General features: G+C 36.0%; 1 protein-coding gene across 7 annotated transcripts in view; it reads left to right on the top strand.

Annotated features, from left to right (window-relative positions):
* Positions 1-20,506, top strand: part of QKI (QKI, KH domain containing RNA binding) — a 142,756-nt gene extending 122,250 nt beyond the window's left edge. The window contains exons 5-8 of one of the 7 annotated variants that reach the window (XR_012508511.1): positions 5,780-5,867; positions 7,227-7,526; positions 9,534-10,390; positions 14,338-20,506. Coding sequence is in view for 4 of the 7 variants with exons in the window: in XM_074368035.1 (XP_074224136.1) it covers positions 5,780-5,867; positions 7,227-7,526; positions 10,316-10,390; positions 14,338-14,354 (480 nt within the window). In the remaining 3 variants the exon portion in view is untranslated. Of the gene's footprint in view, positions 1-5,779; positions 5,868-7,226; positions 7,527-8,262; positions 10,391-14,337 lie in introns of all 7 variants that reach the window. The other 6 variants (XR_012508510.1, XR_012508509.1, XM_074368035.1 and 3 more) reach the window with 6 other exon arrangements.
* The last annotated feature ends 1,054 nt before the right edge of the window (positions 20,507-21,560 follow it).

The following is a 21,560-nucleotide window of genomic DNA, read 5'->3' as shown; positions in this document are numbered from 1 at the left end:
CATGGAGAGTCCTGGACTCAGCATTTGGATGCATGTAGCAGATCAGTTGGGAACTTAATAATTGCTGTCATCCTGGAGAAAAATATTATGAAAATGTTGTGGGAGATAATGTTTCTACTAGCTTTAGAGGATAAGTTGAAGTACTTAGACCTCAGGTTCATATTCAACTCTCTCTCTGACATCTCCACCGGGTGTTTAAAGTACACATTTCAGGCTCAGTATTTCCAAATAGAACTTTTGATTCCATATCCCTCAGCTTTTATCTTATTAAATGGAGCCACTATCTACTTTATGGTTTAATGCAAAAACTTAAATATCATTCTTACATGTATTTTTTTTCCCTCACCTCCTACATCAAGTCAGTCATCAAGTCCTATCAAGTTAACTTTTTCCATCTATGTTATTACCTCCACCCTAGTCCAGTTCTCCTTCTGTCACCTGGGCTGGAATAAAGCTTGTGACTGGTCTCTTTTAATCGTACTCAAGACCCCAACAGTCCATTGACAAAGTACTAGAATTGAGCCTTTAAAGACAGATGATTGTATGTCACTACCCTGTGTAAAACCATTTATTTCAATTTATGTCAGTTCTTTGTCAGACTTTTTTTTTAGTTGGCAGGTGTAGGTGATGATTACTTTAAAATTCTTCATGAACTTTGGTCACTCTTCATTTTCTCCTTTCTCTGCTTTTTGTTCACCCCTTTTCTCCAAGTGAAATAAGTCATGTGATTTTTCTTTAATGTTTAGAAAACCTTCTCTACTTATTTCAAATTCATAGAAAACGAAGAATTTTTAAAAATGTATTGAGGAAGCTTACTTTTGCAAGTCATTGGAGACTATAAAGAAGACCAGCTTATTGGTTATTAGTTAATTTATGGCTCAAGTCACGTGAGAAATTTTTTTAAAACAACATGAAAAAATTGAAGAGATAACATATGGCTATATATGATTGATTCCCCCATAAGGAGCAGCAAAAATTGAGGAAACTGATACGATTATTATGGGAATGACTAGAAAAGGCTATACTCTGGAGAGGCCAGCGATTTGGGCTATTAAAGAGGCATACACAGCATGCGTCTAGACAGGCTCTTGTTTAACTTAGAGGCAGAAAGCCACAAAGGTATATTCTAGGGGGCAGTGGACAGATGGTTTTGACTAGTGCAAAACATTTGGAAATAGGGCTGCTTTATACAAGTCATTCAGTGCCTTGAATGCTAAGCTGGCAAGTTTGGGCTTTTATTACAGGCATTGGTTCAAATTTTGTATTACATGTTTTTTCTTCATTTCTTACATGAAGTCTTTGATGAATTCAAAAGATACTTCCATTTAAAGCCACCACGGTATTAGAGAAAGTTTGATGGAGAACTTGGATGAGGTACTCTGATTTGAAAGCCAGTTTTACATTGGTACCTTATGTAACCTTGGATAAGCTACCTAACCTTTCTGAGCCTCAGGGATCATAAAGTACCAATGCCATAGATCTGTTATAAGCATAAATGCTTAGATAATAAAAATATAATATCTGATTCTAGTAAGGTAGGACAGTGTATAAACTGTCCTATTTAAAATGTTAAAACCATCTTATTCTCATCTAATACTAACCATGACTTAATTCTATCTCAACACAGCCCTTAAACATTGCTGTATCTCAGAGTAATACATGCATAAGTTATATATATATATTTATACAGATTCATAATTTGTCATCCATAATTGCAAGCCCCTAGGAGTTCAGCAAAGTGTATGTATAGTCTGTCTTCGTTCCACTTAGTATGTTTTTATGTTTGTTATAAATTGGATTGAAGTATTCCACCAGGCCCATTGGGGATGTTATGTGATCATTGGTGTATTATCTTTCTACAAATCTGAAAAGTTCTCAAAACACTTCTGATGTCACAGGTTTTAGATACAGGGCAGTGAACTTGTAGATAAGTTAGCAAGTGTTTGTCATATTTTTAAACTTCTATATTTCAAAGATAAAGGTGTTTTCCATAATATTTTAATAATCTTTACATAATGTTTTCCATGCAAAATACATCTACCAATGGTCCAGCAGTTCCATTCCTAGGTAGTTATCCAAAAGAATTGAAAATTTATGTTTACAAAAAACCCTTGTGCAAGAATTTTCACAGCAGCTTCAGTCACAATATCCCCAAACTAGAAACACCCAAATATTCATAGCACAAGAATGGATAAATAAACAAAATACTACTCAGCTGTTAAAACAGATGAACTGCTGATACATGCCACAGTATAGGAGAGTTTCATAAGTACACTGAGGGAAAGGGGCTGGACGCACACCAAAGTACCTAGAACAGGCGGAACTGAAGTGTAGTGATAGGAATCAGACCAGCGGCTTCTTGTTGGGGGTTGACTAGGAAGAGGGAGAAGGGGGCTTTCTAAATTGGTAGAAGCGTGCTATGTCTTGATGTGCATTCATCAGAATTGAATGAATGCTGCACTCAGATCTCTGGAATATAAGTTATACCTTAGTTTTTTAAATATAGAATAAATACTTAAGAAATGAGAAGCTATGAGGTCGAGATGAGCACGAGGATTCAGCATTGTAAAATAGCATTCACGTTTCGTTGCTTAAGAGCAGCTTCCTTTGTTACAGATGGCAAAGTCAGTGTTCCATCTTCATAGCCATGCTTGTCCCTGAGCACAGTCCTACAAAAATGTCTTCTCAGAGATGTGTAACTTGAGGATGCCACACTTGATCAGCTTTCATCTTTGGGAGAAGAGGAAATGTCAGACTCCCAGTGTGAAGCCTGGCTGGTAGAATCTCTAGACTTCTGGACACAGAAACAACCTAGTAGTGGTAACTGAAGAAACCAGCAAGTTTCTGACTTGTATTTGAAAAAGAGGTGTCACACACCTTCAGCAGCGTTCAGGCAGGTATATACTGCCAAGTTCCCTTGGCAAAACCAGGACAAGGTGATTGAAATAACCACTTCTGTGTGAAAGGGATTCTGTAATGAACTCTGCCATCTCTTAGGGCACAGAACATCACACTCTGAGTGCAGAGTTGGTAGGAGTGGTGAGGACATCTGAGAGAAGCTCATTTTGGAGTGAGACCACCAGGTTCAGAGTCCAGCTTTACCAACTAAATTCTGCATACCAGCCATAATGTGGTATCATCCAGTGTACATACCGTAATTCATAGCTTGTAAGTCTCAGGGGCCTCCAGTGACGTCGTTAGGGCTACTGATGATGCCTAGTGAGAGCTTTGCTGCTCTGGGTTTTATCCCACTGTTGGCGGGGGCTGCGGGGTGGGAGGGGTGGTCTCTGCTGATGTCACTAGCTCTGTTTTTCATTTCCTGCACCCTGCGGAAGGCACAAACATGCACACATGCACGTGCCCTGATGTGCACACACCTGTTTCTTCCATCATCTTTCTCTGTGCTTCTCCCAGGTTTGGCACTGCATCACCAGCTACTGAGGGTGGTTCTTTTATACCCAAAAAAAGCAATTCAGCGAACACATGTGTTTGAGCACTGCTTCCCTGTACAGGGCTCTACATGAGGCACTGTGTGCCATTGCTTCTTTTATCTGTGTTTCTTCTTATTTTGCTGATGTTTTCCAGTATATATCACTTTCTCACTGTGGAAGGTGACTGAAGATATGCCTATTGCTTTTTTTAAAAGTTTCTAGAGTATAGTTTATATACTTCTTTTGGTATTCCGTTATGTATAGATTTAAATTTGAAATGATAAGTTTTTAGTATTCAGTAGTTTTCAGTAAACAAGTTAAAGGAGTTTTAAAATGGATTTCTAATTCTTCTCTTCCAATGATAGTGCTTACTTGTTTTTATCTTCAGCAAGTAATTGCTGTGTCTTTCAAGTAAATCATATTACTTCATCTTTTTCCCACTCATCTTTGTACAAGTTCATTGGGATCAGAGAATAGTAATTCTACAAACATGCAAGTATCTTCCATTTTCTACTACTGCAAAGTAGGTTTCTGAATAGTTGGTAGTGGCACGTTAAACATTGTCTTCATGATGTTTCCACTCATCTTTAAAAAAAAATTTTTTTTGTGGTTTGTTAAAAGCCCACTCAGCAATTCTCTTTATTACGAATCAGAATATCCCAGTGCTGCCATGGGGCCAGAGACAGAATTGTGTAACAGGAAAGGAGAACTGAGAAGCTTGTTACCCATCTGAGTTCTACTGCTTTCTTGAATCAAGAAAGACCAATGTTGCATCAGAAAAAACGTATCATTGGGTTACTTTCCTTTTAAATACCAAGTCCTAAGGATTAGATAATGTGTAAAATATGTGAGCGGCACGTAGTTCCATTTCTACCATCATCTTCAGGGATGAACCTTAACTAGATGGTCCTTATCTTTCTGTGGCTAAGTTTATCCCATAGGGTTTAGATGTTTGAGATTTGGAAATAAATAAAGTTAAAGATTTCTCATACCAGTCATTGAAAAAATAAATCCTAGCTGATGACTTGAGGTGTGGGATGTGTGGGGAGATAGTGATAAATAAGAAATATGTTCTGTTCTCAGGGAGCTTGCTGTTTGGTAGCAGTGATATACAACAAACTATAATCCAGGGCAGAAACAATACAATCTAGGGATGGCCCTTTGAGAAGGAAAGCATTTAGGTTGAAGTTTGCAGGGATAAAGTAGGATTTGGAAAGAGGGTTGAGGGGTGGAGTGGAGTGCAGAGGAGCTTTCAAGATGGAGGAGATCAGAATATGACAAAGTTGAGTAACAGGGAGTGCTTTGGTTTGATTTATGACATAAGATACGTGTAAAAAAAATCACAGGAGATTAAATGGTTTAACTTGAGAAGACGGCTTGGGACCAGATCATGGGTAGTTTGAATATATTATGTTTTTAGATAGTAAGAGACCATGAAAGGTTTTGAGACAGAATATTCATACTTTAAGATGAAAGTTGTGTTCAGGGCAGTTAATCTGACCATTGTACGTAGAGTAGAGAACAGATTCTATTTAACACATTATTGCAGAGTTTTGGTAATAACCAATATTGACAAGAGCAAAGGTGACAGTAAATGGAGAGGGTGGGACAAATCCAAGGTAAATGGAATGGCCAAACCTTTTGATGATCAGGGACATCCCTGGTTTCTGCCTCTTGTCATAGCATAATTATTAATAGCACCCCTTTTTGCTATTAAAGTTTCTTGGTTTGGACAGTGTATGTCATATGACAACCCTAACGATGGATTTGCTTTAAAATTGGTAGCACTTGCTAATGAGGGGAGAGAGGGATGTTAGCATAAGAAACTAGAATATATATACAAATTTTAGAAATTCTTCTGCTTATAATTTCATTAAATTTTCCTTTATGGAGAACTAAACAGAAAATTTCCTTACCTAAATACAACAATCAAATCTTACATGTTTAAAATTCGAGTTTTTGTTTTTGTTTTTTGTCTTTAATGAATACATTTGAGTTTTGGCATCTTCAACAAAGTGATAGATGCTGAAGAGACTAGACTATGTTTAATTTAGCTAACACTTTCATTCATTCCACTTAAAAGCAATGCTTTTTAGGAAAACGTTAATCAGTGTAGCTTACATAAGAAATGTCCACGTAGAAACGTAGCTGGTGGCAGTTGAGAGTATCCTGTGTGTCAGCATGCCATTACTGAATATGGGCTTCACCATGTAGCACCCTTTGGTTCCCTGATCTTTTTTGATCTGATTGAGACACGTGACACCTGTTTTCAGGTTTGTGCTTAGATATGCCTGTGATGTATGTGGACCATCTCAAGTGCTTAGTGCTCTTGTATTTTCTGTGTATAGGCAGAGGGAGAAGACAGCCTGAAGAAGATGCAGTTGATGGAGCTTGCAATTCTCAACGGCACCTACAGAGATGCCAACATTAAATCACGTAAGAATGAGACTGAGGCCCAGGGTTACAGCTTTCGCAGCTTTTTTTATCCACAAACCTCTCTCCTTTTGGCAGCACAACACATGAACATTTAAAGTGAAGAGTTGAAATAATTGTCCCTTGATGTGGGACTGACTGTCCCATTTTTACTGCTTTCAAGAATTGAGGGAACTCTTGATTTTATCTTAGGCCAGCATGCCTAAGTTCTGGGTTTATACACTTTTATTATTTTGATGAATTTTCAACTTCTAAATTCAAGAGTTTCACAAGTTTTCTGTTAACTACAGGTTTAAGATTTTTAGCTTATTTTGCTTACGTTTATGCAAAGGACAAAAAATTTTCAAAACTTTTTTCAAAAATAAAGGCTAATTTGGAATGTATCTGAATGCAGTGATTCTTCTGTTGAATTCTGTTCTTTCACCTTGCTTGCATGTTTTCCTTCCAGTATATTTGTTCCTCTATTGATTTCCTATGTGAGTTCACAGAGAGCAGTGGATGATACTGTTTTTAATCCCATTTTTCCCTTTATATGTATTGTGCATGCTTTTATAAACTATAAGAGATTGCTTTTTTATATTTAAATTGAAATCATATGAAATTTGTATTTTGAGACAATCTAAGTTTATACATCATTCATATGAATATAATATCATTTAAATTACTACTTTTTTTAAAAGAAATAGAATTTTAAAGGCATAGCCAACCTTCCAGAATGTGGACACCTAGTGGGATTAGTACTGGCTACTTTTACAAATGGTTGGCTTTAATTTATTCATGAAAATAAGTATATCATTAATAGTCATGTGTTTAGGAATGGGACTTTTTTGTAATTTTTTCCTATGAAGTTAATTCATACAGATGCAGGAAATTAATAACTGTTGATAACTTGACTAACTTAATACAATGAAACTTACTCTTTCCTTAATTTGAAACTGAAGCAACTCTAGAAATATACCAAAACTGTATTTCTGTGGACTCTAATTACAAAGTATTTTTAACATCTTTTAATACAAATGTTTTCTTGTGCTTCCGCATGCACTTTTAGTTTTATGAGGTCTTAAAAACATAGATATATCAAATATATGAACTAAATATAACCTGTTTTAATGGTTTCATTCCCCCCCCCCGGTGGCTTTTTTAATTTTTGCACATTATTGTTAATCACATTGGGAAAGGGGAAGCTGTTTGCATTTGATTGGTGTGCTTTGGCATTTTTGTGTGATCAGCGCATGTACTAATGATTTCCTTTTATTTTTCTTCTTTTCTGCTTTTTCCTTTCTTTTTCCTACTTCCCTCTCATTTTCCATGTTTTACACTGCTATCTCTATACTTCCTTCTAAATTTCTTTGCTTACTGTAGCAGCCCTTGCCTTTTCTCTTGCAGCAACAGCCCAGGCTGCTCCAAGGATTATTACTGGGCCTGCGCCCGTTCTCCCACCAGCTGCCCTGCGCACTCCGACGCCAGCTGGCCCTACCATAATGCCTTTGATCAGACAGATACAGACCGCTGTCATGCCAAACGGAACTCCTCACCCAACTGCTGCAATAGTTCCTCCAGGGCCCGAAGCTGGTTTAATCTACACACCCTATGAATACCCCTACACGTTGGCACCAGCTACATCAATCCTTGAGTACCCTATTGAACCTAGTGGTGTATTAGGTAAGTTGTTCTCCGTGCATGGTTAACCACATTTTTCTTCACAACTTTTGCTGCCCCAGACTTTGAAATGATTGTATCCATTTTAGAGAGGCAAGACAAATTTCCATTAGGAAAGACTGAAAACTAAATTTTTTTTTCAGCCTCTTACAAAGGTTCCCTCTTTAAATAACTATATCTTAAATTTGTTTAGATTCACTTTAGTAACTGAAATTCACTTTGGTTGGGTATATTGTCTGTGAACATTTTAAATAGGAAATACTTCTTACATTTGACATCACTGAGGTCATTCTGAGTTTTACATCCCACCTATTAGCCTAGCCCCTTCATCAGCTCCACCATCCAAAGTTTTTGGATTCCTTTTGTCTCAGAGATTTAATTGTAGTCCAAATTTTAAATTTCTGTATGAAAGTATTTTGAGATCTTTTAGAAACTGCTATCATTGTATATGTGTTTTCTAATATTTGTGAAGACTGAAAATATGAAAGGGATGACCGAATAAGTAGTTGCATTCTTCAAGTTTCTTTAGTTTTTCTCTTTTGAAGTCCTAGTTAATACTAAACCGAAGAGATACTCTTAATTTCAAAACTACCGTATGGAATTGATAAGTAAATGCCAAGTCACTGAATTGAGAATCACATTTGAGACAAAAATTAAGATCATACTATAAACGCTCGGTTTTACATGAACAAAAAGTGGTGTGCTTGAAAAAGACATTACTGATGCCTTTTTTTTATAGAGTGGATTGAAATGCCAGTCATGCCTGATATTTCAGCCCATTGACTTGCTGGATGAAGGACTAGAGCACAGCAGCTGTTCTAACACGACCAGTCAATGCGGAACAAACTGTTTCCGGGCTGCCCCTTTGTTTTACAGACAGAATTTGAATTCTTTTTTCTTGAATTGTATGACCTTGGTGCTGCGTGCATGTTGTTGACTTTTAGGACTTTGATCTTTTAAGATTTCTCTTTTTTCCAGCATTAATATTGATTTATAAAACTTTGAAAGTCTTTAATGAACCCAGACACTAAGACTTAAACTTGAAAATTCATTGTTCAATTAAAGAAACCCACAATGCTCTGTATGTTATCTGTGTGTGTGCATGCACTCAGGTGCCTTTTGTTTCATGAGCAAATTACATTTTACTGTACATGTTTTTCGTTTATCTCTAAATCATTGTATAAAGTATTATAGATCAGAATTATACTATAGAACTGTTTATGAGAGGCTTGTTTCTGTTGCACATTTCTTGAAGCATTTTTTAAAATAACATGTAACCTGTAACCCGTTTACGTTTTCCTTTCTGTTAACTCTGTCCTGTGGCCCCATGCCTGCTCCTTTCCCCCAGAGCTCCTCTCTGCTGCACGCACAGCGTCTGTTCGAGGAGTTTGACTGTTGCTTCCTGCAGGGCTGGCACTCTTAGCCACCAGCTGCTGTTCCAGCACTCTCAATGCAAGATCTCCCTGATTTTGCCTCGTGGAATTATACTTACATAAGATTAGTTTATCTAAAATGAAAAAGGGGTGATGGACCAGTTTACTGCTTAGAAACAGCAAGAGGCACTGCAGTAAAATTTGTTTCTCATTTTAAAGCAATGTGGTTTTTGTTGTGTTGGGAAATTTTTATTTATAATACTTAATTATTAGACTGACCAAATTAAGTGCAAAATATACAGATGCCTAATTGGCCTTCATAAGATATGAATAATAATGAGTACTAAATGACAAAATTCAGTTACCAATTTTATTTCTCGCTTTGCCACCTAAGCAGTAAAATATGATATTGACCACTTGAAGAACTGAGAAAATTATTTCAAATTGCTACGTTATAATAAATTTGCACACAGATAACATGCATGCTGTTTATCAAGTCTCACATCATATTATTTTAAAATAAGCAGTGCCCTTCAAAACAGATGCAGACATGTGTGTTGGTGGTAGTGAGGAGATTGGTATTAGCATCAAATCTTCATTGATGACTAATTTTTAATTCCCTTCCTTTTATCTTTAGGTATGGCTTTCCCAACGAAAGGCTAAGAATTCAAGAACGGTCTTAACTGAACCCTCATCAGATCTGAATTTAACAAATGCTTAGTCTCAGCAGCCTCCAGGGGGTTGGGGGGAAGCCTAGCCTAGCAGTCAGTGACTTACTTGCACTTTTTGCACACTGATAGAAAGTAAAAGTATGTTATTAATTGGTTTAGTCTGTATTCTTACAAAGTAATGGTAATTTATAAAGGAGTGTATAGTAGTATACTGACTGCTAAGTGTACTATACTGTTTGCTTTACTAATCACCTAATTCATTGCAGTTCATACTTATTGACTCAAAGTTTAGAACCACAATCTGTAGGCTTTAAGAATTGCTTTTAAACCTTTTTAAGTGATAAACTCTGGAAGTGGTCTTAAGGTTAGCAAATAATTGTCAGTATTAAAACATGGCATTATTTAAGTAGTCCTCCTACAAGAAAGGCACTTCAGTGAATATGTGACTAGTAAAGCTTAACTATGTTTGGATCTAATAGAGTTCATGAAATCTGTAATTTGGGATTGTAAATGAATGGATAAAATAGGTTAAGGCCAAGATGTTTGAAATGAATGCAATATTAGTAGATGCATATATACGCAACATTATGGTTAATTTTAAAACTACTGTGCCTTAACATATTTCCTAGAACAAAACTTTTGTAGTAAATGAACATTTGAAATCCATTTTGATAAACCTACTGTTAATGTTTTTCTTTTCCCTTGTGAATGTTTTCTAACTTTGTCTTGGTAATTGCAATTTAACTAGGTGCGGTGGCTACTAAAGTTCGAAGGCACGATATGCGTGTCCATCCTTACCAAAGGATTGTGACCGCAGACCGAGGTTAGTTTAGTTCTGCAGTTCTTGTTTATGAGAAATGCGTTGGGTGTCCATGAAATTTGCAACACCACACCTGATGGAAGAATATCACTGCTTACCTGCACACCATTTCTTTTCCTTCTTTAAATTAGTTTGTAATAATTGACAGATTTAAGAGTTGGGGTTTTTTGTTTGTTTTTGTTTTTTTTTTCTCCCTTCATAATTTAACTTATTAAATTCTATATTAGTATGTACAATGATTTATTTCTACTAAAACATAAATTAGTCCATTTGGGGAGCTATTAAAATTTGATACTGCCTTAGTTATTTTTCAGTAATAATTTTTGCTAAAATTTGCCTTTTAATTGTTCTGAAATTTTGGGTTGGTTTTGCAAAATGAACTGAGCGGATGGTGCTTTAAGGAAAGAAGTAAAGGAATATATGCCTCCTGTGTCTTTTGGAGAAAACTGAAGATTTAGTTTCCATTTCCCTTTTTAGTAAGATACTTGAACCACTGTATACAAATGAGGATACTCATGTCAAGTACTTATCTGACATCAACAAAGTAAGGACTGTGAAGATAACTTTGATGCATTTGGATTTTTTATAAATCAGAAAATCAGTTCCCTTTTATTCTTACATTCTCTTCCCAAAATGGATCCTTTGATTTTTGTCGTTTGCTGCTAAAATATATTATCTGAAGGTAAACTATCTCTTGAAGTTCTGTGGTGACATGCATCCAGCTGTTTGAAAATCCTTTTTGACTAACCTGTGACTGGAAAATAAGTCTTCATTTTTCTCCTTTTCAACATTTGTAACTTGTGTCCTATATATACCCTTAGACCCTTTCATAAAATTATTTATGTTTATTGAGGAGTGATGGTTTCGGTTTATTGACATTGAATTGTTTTCTAAGTTTGTCATTACAAGATAGGAACCCAAAGCAAGATAGAAAAGGATTTTTTACAAGCTTCTGTTATGGCACATTTATTACCTACTAAATTAAGTTGATCAGAGTCTCTAATATTAGTGGGGGAAAGCGATGGGCTTACACCTTCCATGCACGTATGAAAGACCTACCTGTTTCACACAGTTACCATGAATGCTGATGGTAAACACTGGGCACAGCTGCTGTCCACACCAGAATCAAATACTTTCCAAAGATACTAATATTTATTTAGCATCATATATAATTAGAGTTTAAAGACTTTTAACTAATATATAGGTTACTTGTGATTATTGAGTAAATAAAACAGATCCCCAAGCTCAGCGACGATCTACAAAGATAGCACACCTTGTGTGTCATGTGCAAGCGCATCTCCTAGTGAAGGAGGGAATTTGAAAAAAGAATTTAAGTAACTTTAAATTTAGGAAACCAAATAATTCCATGAATAATTTGAAGTTCTTTTCCCACATTGCTACTGTCTAAAATGGTTCTAAAAAGTGTTCAAAATAGCTTTTCTTCTGTTAGCCTTTCTCTGCATACCCCTTTTAAGAGATTTCTCATAATTTTGTTTTAACACAATAATTATCAGTCTGCTCAATACTCCAGTGCCTTGAGATAGTTGAAAGTATTAGGAATATTTTACTGTATTTGGAAATGACAGCACATTCCATGTGTGGCTCTTTTGTAGTTGTATGTATTTTGATTAGTCCTGTCACTGTTTTTATTCAAAATGCAATGTCAGCAAACCGAAATGCTACTTTTTTTTTTAAAATAACAAATCGTATACTGCTGTTAACTATCACTGTATGCACTCACTGGGTCTAAGGGAGATGTCTGAAGTCCTTCACTTAAATTATTTTATGATACTACTGTTTTCTCTATTTTTGAGGTTTTTTAATTATTATTTTTTAATCTTTTGAAGGGAAGAGTAACATAAGCATTCATTTAATGCAGGAAAACTCAGCCCATGGACATATAACCATGTAATTCTATGAGCATTTAGAGTGCTGCATGGTTGACAAACATCTAGTTCTTTACTAAAAATAAACCCACCTCTACATGTATTTCAAAACTGAATTTAAAGCCTATAAAAGACCAACTGACTTTTTCGTTGTGATGAACCAGAAGTGATTTTGCACGGTGGACACACCTGTGTGTACTGTAGGCGGCCAGGACTTGGCAGAGGACGTATTCTAGGCTTACTGGTATATATATAAATCGTAGTTTGCTTTGTTTATATATTCCACACTCAAAAAAACATAATCAGAATATTTCTAAATAATGATTTTACAAAAACCGTCATTTACATAATTTGTGTAAGAAACTTAATATAATTTTAATCAAAATTTTAAGTAATTTCAAAAATGCTTTAAGCTTCTGTATTTCTGGAATACCTATGAAGTGATATGACTACATCATGTTAAATATTTATTTTCTTCTTTGATTTTGGAATAGCAGTTTTTATTTTAAGATTCCACTTTTATTTAAGAAATTCAGGGAAGATTTGGTCACGTCGAAGATGCAATATTTTTGTAGTATTTATAAGCTGTTCTAAATGATAAACTATAGAAAGCATTTTTGTTATATGAAGGTAAACCAGCCCATTATATAGGTCATTTAAACTCTGTGAACATTACACCTACTAGGTTTTGATTTCTGAAGTGGCATGGAATCTACCTTTGCACTGAATATCTTTTCATTCACATCTCCTCTGCCTTAGTCACAATGGCAACAGTACAGAAAATTCTATCAAACCTCAGAATATAGTAGAAATAATTAAGCTGTTGAATGAGTCTTAAAAATCATACTACTGTTAAGTGGACCAAGTTTGGTGAAGCAGAATGTGACAGAGGTTGATTAAGGAAGGAACAACTCAAGGACATTGGGAATGATAACTTTTCCACTTGAGAACTACTTTATGTTTTACTGTAATTTTTTAAAAACTTTTTTGTTCTGTTTGTTATTTTGCAAAAGAAAATAGTATTTACAGGTGGCTTCTTTTAAAATATAAAATATAAAGCAGGAATGTATATGAAATGTCAGATTTTATTGTATTTGCAGAGTATTAGCTTTGAAATTGAATAAAGAAAGCTGTTTGTAGTTTTAAAATGCCTTAATGGTATCAATTAGAAATTTCTTCTATTTTTTGATGTACTTAGAGCTTTTTAAGTATAGAATTTTAAATGGCAGGATTTTACAGTGTTTACATGCAAGTGCATTTTATAAGTGTCTATACATGTAAAATAGTGTTTTCAACTGGAAAACGTTGGCTAGCGCGGAAGGCCTGGCCTTTTCCTGGTTCCCACGATGTTGCCTACACTGCTAGACTACAGTTAGTATCGCTTTGTATCATGAGGCCAAGAAATTCCATGTTGTTTGTAAATAGAATAATTGAAAAAGCAATAAACATTTATTGAACAAAAGAAACCTTGTTTGGCCCAGAGTTTATGTTGAACCAAATTGTTCATAGAAATTTAAATTTCTTTAGATTCATTTCTGTTAATCATCAGTTATTAATAATCACATCCATCATTAATAGTTGCTTTAATGCTTGCATCTGAGAGAATACTAATGCTTAATAGCAGTCAGATACTGATAACCGCACTGACTGTTCCAGAATTCTGTACACCGGGCCTATTCATTGTTGTTTTCCAGTTTCCTTCATTGACTGCTACTAACTGTTAGTTGTTAGTTGTATTTTATTTCTATTTTTTCCTGTTAACAGTTTTTGTTTTTGTTCTTTTTTTGTGGGAGTGGGCTCTCCTTCATTTGTTCAAATCATGATACGAAATTGTCATGATTTTTATTGTATTCTGTAGATGGTGTCAATCAGTTTGTCAGAATTAAACATGCTTTTTTTTTATTAGTTGTGATTAGTTTTTCATGTTGTCATTAAGCCGTCACTAGCTGAAACTAATCTCTTCTCTATCTTTTCTTTTCTTTTTTTTTTTTTTTTGTTTTTTTTTTTTTTATTTTTTTTTTGTTTTGTTTTTTGTTTTTTGTTTTTTTGTTTCTAACCACCCAGCCGCCACCGGCAACTAACCTATGACCTTCTGACCTCTGAACTCTTCACCCAATGATGACCTGACCATGCCTGCCTGCTGATCAGTTAACTGGTAATCGCCTTTGCTTGCCTGTCGTCAGTGCAGCGAGCTGAGGCACTTGTCCGTTCGTCTTACCATCTAACCAAACAAAAGACAAAGAAATTGTTGTCCTCCAACTCAGCTTTTGTTTTTGGGGGGTTTTTTTTGTGTTGTGTTTTTTTTTCCTGTTTGGGTGAAAATGGTTCTAGAACCTGCACTGAACAGTAGTAAAGCAATAAGGCCCAACTCATCCCACAGCACTGATCATCTGTCAGTGTCCCGCCCCAAGCGAATGGTAAGAAGGCCTCACTCAGAAGGGGAGACCGATGGCCCTAACTGCTCAGTGACAGAGGCGGTCACTGGGAGAGACTGCTAGGAGTCTTCCTCCTCATAGCGAGTCAGGCGCTCTGAATGTACTGTGTGATGATGCGTCATGCATGAACCTTTGGTCAGGGATGTCATTGGTGAAGCGATTTCAAAAAGTATTCAAAATTTGATATGCTGTCAGTCACTACAGCGCCCTCAGAGGGCAGACGCCGCAGCCTTCTTTATGTCGCCTGCCAAAACTCGAAGTGTTAGAAGTGTGCCGTGAGAGAGAAACTTAACGAGGAATTTTGAAAAGTAATTCAAAGAACAAAACTGCAACACTATTTTTAAAAAGATAAATATCTGAGTTAAAATTACTGAACCTTTATTTTACACCTCCTTAAAAATATGCGAGAACAAGGTACATGCATTATGTGTCACATTACTGGGCAAACTGTTCAAATATTTTTTTTAAACTTCCCTGTATAGAAAAAAAATCATTAAGGATGTAAAAGCCATGCTTGCCTATTTGCTGTATACATGTAATGAAATTGTAGATAAAGTGTAGTGCATTGAAACAAATGAACAAAAAGTAGATACTTTTACTATACAAGGGTGCTGGTGCAGAAAAAATATATATATTTTTGGAAATGTAGCATTTTATACTTTCAAGTGTTATAAAAAAAAAAAAGAAAAAGAACAAAGAAACCCTTTATTTCATTAAATGATTTTTTCTGGTGGTTGTCAAGAAACAAAAGACCAAAAGAGCCTTTTTGTCTTTCTTTTTTATTTTTTAAGTATTGGAATAAGTCTAAAGAAAAGAAAGTGCCTTATTTTCCTTCATGGTCATTTAGTCAAGTGTCTCGTAAGATCAGCTCCTCCCTCAGAATACAAGTTAATGCATGTTCCTCAGTCGCCCAGTATGTGAAAGAAGATATGAGGGGAGACAAATGAGTTGATGGTTTGACTTATATGATTTTTGCCACGTTACCTTGATATAAATTTGCCAAATCTGATACTGTGAAAAAATTTGATAACTTTTCTAATGCCTAACACATAAGTTGTAAAACATCATTCTTTTAAAAGCATAAGTGAGTGCTTTTGGTTATTGCAATATTTAATGTTAGCCCAAAGGATTCTGAAATAAAAATTATGTGTAATTTGAACATCAGTTTTCAGGCAAAATTAGAGATTTATTTCATTCAGGGCGGGGTGGGGGCGGGTGTTGGATTTTTTTCTTGTTAATTGGAGGTAACAGTATACTTAGCAATCTTTTTCACAAAATTGAAGCTTTGTGACCTTTGTTCTGGGAAACAATGTTTTTAAATGACCCAGATTTAATCAGACTTGTTTCTGCCCTTCCAGATCACTTGGATAGTCCATCTCTTTGCTGGTTTTAGTAACCTAAGCTACCCTGCCCACCACCCCAACATACATCCTCCTTTTTTTTTTTTTTTTTTTTTTGGTAACTTTAAAAGGTTGTGAAAAACTAGCATCGTTGTGCATATAAATGTTCAACTACATGTGACTTTAAACTTCCAGTTTCTCATGAAGTTCAATTAGTTTTGTAGTTGAAGCGATTTGTGCACAAAGCCTACATCCAAACTGTTAGGTAATCATTAGCTGCTCGGTACCAGATGTGGCAAATACCAGGTGGCAGTGGGTCCCCAGCTCATCAACTCCTTCCCTCTTGCAAACCTTCACAGCTTCACAGCTTCAAAGGTCAGCAGTAAGCTCAGTAAGCACCTTCGTGGTGACCTCCTCCTCCATCTTGTCTCACTTGGAAACCATTTTCAGTTTATTTACTATGCAATAGACATTCGTTTTGTATTCAGCTAGCTTTGGTTTAATGTGCCACTGCTTTGTCTTTCCGTTACACATACAGTTGTTTTGATTTATTTACAATATATGCTGTGCCATTTTGATTTTTATTTTGTTTGGTTGGTTGAATAAATTTGCGACACTCGAACGCTTGAGGTGATAGTTTAAAAACGATACCAGTATTTGATCCAGTTTCATCTCAACTATGTTATACCTGGACATTTTAGATGTTTATCAAAGGTCTTTTACGGGGAAGAAAGTAAATGTATGAAATAAATGTGTGACGTTTATGAGTAATGTTGGCTATGAACAAACTTTTGAAAACTTAGTTGACAAAATTTTGGATCAACTAAAAAAAGCATGACTTTTGGAATCTCTGAATGCCTTGGTTCTCAGTATTATCATTCTTTATTGAATTTATTTCTTATTAAAATATGTAGTTTTTAAGACTTTTTTTCTGACAGTATTATGTAATTTTTTAGCGCGGTAGATGGGAGTGTCGCTTGTATGTTACCGTACAGCTGACATGTATTTTTGTCTATTCTTTATTATCTTAGTAGTTTCATGCTATGTATGTACCATAACCAACCTATTGCCTATGAGAAACATGTAAGATAATGTATTTACAGCCATTGTTACAAGTTTATAATGTATTTTTCTATCTTGTTTTATATGTATGTTATATAACATTCAAAAAGAATTTTTTTCTTGATTGAGAAAAAGGATACAAAATGCAAAATCCACAATTTTGATAACTGAAAATTGCCAATTGTTTTGCAGTACTTTATTATATTGGGTGTCTTGTCTTTCTTGGGCTTTTAGTTAGCTAATGAATGAATACATTAGACACTTTTGGGTTTTAGTTGGGATTTTACATAGCTTGCATTTTAATTCTTTGGTTCTTTGCTGTTTCTATTAACCCATAGCATTATTTTAATAAATGTTATAATACCAACCTACTAACTCTGGACTATGTCTGTTTATTAACCTTTACGTGTTTAATTAAATAAACAAATAAAGACAAAAGAATGTAAAGTCTTGAATTACTGGACTAACCCTGAAGAACGTGACCACAGATAACATAGCGTGACTTGTTTTTATGTTGTTTGTCAGCTGACAACTCCGCACACTACTGTTAAAATGGCTTTGGTCATTCTGGCCTTTTACCTATGGGGAGTAGGTGCCAGTCGAGATGGGAACAAAGTAGCAATGGTTGGAGGCAGTCTTCTTCTAGTCTTGCCACTTGCCTTTCAACCTCTGCATTACTAATTCCACACTTTCTTATTTTTCCTTCTCCAAATTAATCACTGTCTACTCACAGCATAAAGAGTAAAGAGATTTGTGGAAATGATATTATCCGAGAAACCAGTTTGATTCTTTGTTGAACCATTCTTTGAAATTCCTATAAATGGATACTTTTGTCACATTATAAAGCAAAGAATCTGATGATGTTTTATCTTTATTCAGATCTGTGTTTTAATTGGACATTTTTCCTTCATAAAGTTTTGAACTGTTGTAGCCAGCTGCTCCTGTTGATGGGCGCTGAACACAGGTAAAGCTGAAGGTTGAGCGGCACCGGGTCTCAGGACAGTCCAGGGCAAGCGGTTGGTAACAGCGCACCCATCCCGCGTAGCCCTCAGCAGGCGCTCAGCTGCGTTGACTGAGCTGCCTTCTCTCTCCCCTGCTCCCAGATACAGTCAGAATATAGCAGTAACCCGAGTTTAAGGGAGAAGAATGCTGGCGTTTGGAAAGTTTTACATTACTGTTTGCATGCAAGTCAATTTAGGAAGATTTATTAAATATCTTCCTGCTTATCTTGGCTGCACCCTACGTCACTTGATCTCTACTTAATCAGTTCTCTAGGAGTGCATTTTTATTTCACAGACACTGGTAATTTCCTTTTCTGTGAAACAGTTCTGGATAGCAAAAAAAAAAAAATTCTCAGGATGAGTTTTTGCATTTGTAAATAATGCCTTATTTTTGTAAATTACATTTTATTTATTTTAAAGTTCTAAAATTTGGGGCTGAATTGAGTTGTATGTTGTAGAAGATATAACTTTACCAATATGCTATTAACTATACCAATATGCTATTAACCAATCAGACTGTCAAAGTATTCCCATAGTATAATATACATACATATATGAAGTACGTAGAATAGTGACAGCATCTGATTTAATCATAACTGAGACAGTCCTTTGGATTGAACAAATATATTTTCTCTGATGTGGGGAGGGGGGCATGTATTATCGTTCGGTAGACAGAGCTTTAATATGCTACTCTCTGTAAAAGTTCTTGTTGCCATACAGTTCATATATACTATTCTGTAAAATTGTGAGGATGTCTTTTGAGCTGCAAATACACAAGTCATCATGGTACCATGTCACTGAAGCTGATAAAGAATTTCTATGCAATTTACTCCACATTTTCTGAAGTCTATGAATGCAGTCTCATCTCATTTTCAGTCAAGGGTACTTTTATGTATAAATATGTAGTCTTGCCACCTCTTATGTTAGAAGAGTACAGTTTAAAAAGCTCAAAATAACATTACAAATCCCATTTTTATAAAGGTTGTAGTAGTACTAAACACAAAATCACCAGCTGCTTAGAATGATTTTAAAGTGCCAGAATCATTTTTATTGTTTTATACTAGTATTTGACAAAGCAATTGAAAGTTAAGCCTTTGAGAAATTATTGAAGTTAACGTGCTTAGTAATCAGGCATTTTTTGGGGGGGCAAAATGTCTGGAAAAATGTAACATGAAAGTCAATATACAACACGTGCCCAAGTACTTACTCCATGTGTGGCAGAGCCCACTTACAGGGACAGTTGGCAGCGCCCTGCCTATAAAGCCAAGATGGGCATATCTTTATACAAAATAAGTAGGTGGTTAATGTTTTCTAAATAAATACTAGATAAATACAAAGGATCTTCAATTTTCTAGTACACCAAAAGCAGACAGTACGTTTAAATTAAATTGCTTATTACCAAATCTTGAAACTTCTTTACCAACTAAGTCTAAATAACTCTTTTACATACAACAGTCTAAGTTGTCTCCAGTTTGTGGGGGAAGGGGTTTTTTGCGTGTTTGGGATGTCTCATTCCTTAACACGTTGATCACCACGTCACCCTAATCTGGGTGACAGTTGTGTTTCCTCAGGGGCACCCGATCCACAGCGGGCGATCAGTGTGTTAATAACAATTAGCTATTGTAATAGTCCCAGCAAGTGCTTTGTAGTAGAATGAAATGTATTGCTAAATCATAATCCATTATTTAATAACAAAAATCACTCAAAACTTCTTGGACAAACTTTCTAAGTACGTAGGTAATTTTTAAACATTGTTACAAATTCCTTAATACTTTTATTTAAAGTGGAAAAAGTATTTTATAGACAATTTTACTTTTAGAAATGTTCATATGGCACACACATGATTTTATCTGTGGGTTCTTTAATATAAAATTACCTAAATTGAAATGCCTTTGCTATGAAGAGACTTAACAAAATGATATTCATACCTGGTACTCAATGCTGAATCAAACTGGTTCACCTCAGCATAGTACTCCTTTCTGTGTTTCTGCTGCACTAATGCAGGGGGTGGGAGAGATGGAAGAATTAATTCACCGTGGAAGTGGATGGTAGGTGCAGCAAGTGGCGACACAGTGTTGATCTCAACACAATGTTGATTTCTCATCGCTTACGATTTTACTGTCCCTTCTTGGCAAAAGACACCACACTGGAAAAAGCACAGCTCCCAGGGTAAAAAACAAATTTGTATCTTAAAAAATACTATTATTGAGAAGTTTTGATTACCAAATACATCTTTTATGGTTTATATTGTAGTGGTGTGTATAAAACGTTTAGAATTTTACTTGTGGACATTGTATATACAGAGAAGAGTTGGAATAGGTCTGCCCAAATCTTATGTGAATGGAGAACCACGTATGACTGTACATGAAGTGCAATAAACCAGCTGGAAAAAGTGCACGTGCTTCATCCTCTCGAGCCCCCTGCTGCTGAAGATGCTGTCCCTGCCCCAGACCACACGTGTGTAAAGGTCAGAATAAGGAAGGCACGTTTCCGTTTTTCATTTCTATTAGTGCTTTTGACACTATTTAAGAGAAAACAATGATGTTCTGGAGCACTAATTAACTTAACTAGAAGGTGACTGCGACATTTGCCCTGATTTCAGTGACTCGTAAAGGAAATCAGTAAACAGACGTCCTACCAAGTCTCTCAGCTGGACGTGCATCCAAAGTAGTTGTTTCTGAGAAACAGGTACGATTTGTACGTAGTTTTTCAGACATGAGAAAGGAAAGGAGTGCTGACCAAATTTTGACCCTGTCAGCTGTATGAAAAGGATGAGTGTCATCAATTAATTCTTGAACAAAGGAGAGCTGGTGAAAAATACCAGTGCTTTGAAAGCTTTTCTCAAAGGTTCCATCTTGACACTGAGGTGTTAGCACTCCCTTGCACCTTCAATTTCTCAGTCCTTCTTACTCATTCATAAAATCTCCACATTTCTTAAACTCCTTTTTTTTTCTTACTTTTTTTTATTGAGTTACAGTCATTTTACAATGTTGCGTCAAATTCCAGTGCGGAGCGCAGTCTTAAACTCCTTTCTGATCGCTCTCTAGAACCTTAGCTTTCCCGGCAGGATCCTCTCCACATCCTCCTAAGAGTAGCTCACCAAAGGAGGAGCCGCAGCACAGGATACAAGCCGACAGCTGGTGTTCGGTTTGGCCTGTACGCTGCCGCCAGCACTGGTGAAGATTTTAAAAGGCCACTGTTAAGACAAAGTCTATACTTCTTCAAAGACCAAATTACCTAGAAAGCTGAAGCCTGCATGTGCCTAAGGTGGCCGCCAGCTGAACCCAAGGAGTTCCACTGTCCCTTTTCAACCAGGTGCTCCCCAGTTCATAACCGCCCGCCCCTCCTCACTGCCCCTCGCTCACGCCTGGATTTGGTCTCCTACTTGGTTTTGGTTTACTTTCCTCCCCACCTCCCTGGTTCCCGTGGGCATCTGTGTTGCCTCTCCT

Source organism: Camelus bactrianus, chromosome 8 (assembly GCF_048773025.1).
Source record: "Camelus bactrianus isolate YW-2024 breed Bactrian camel chromosome 8, ASM4877302v1, whole genome shotgun sequence".
NCBI lineage: Eukaryota > Metazoa > Chordata > Mammalia > Artiodactyla > Camelidae > Camelus > Camelus bactrianus.
The sequence above is the reverse complement of the archived record's forward strand: the minus strand, read 5'-3'. Positions and strand labels throughout refer to the sequence as shown.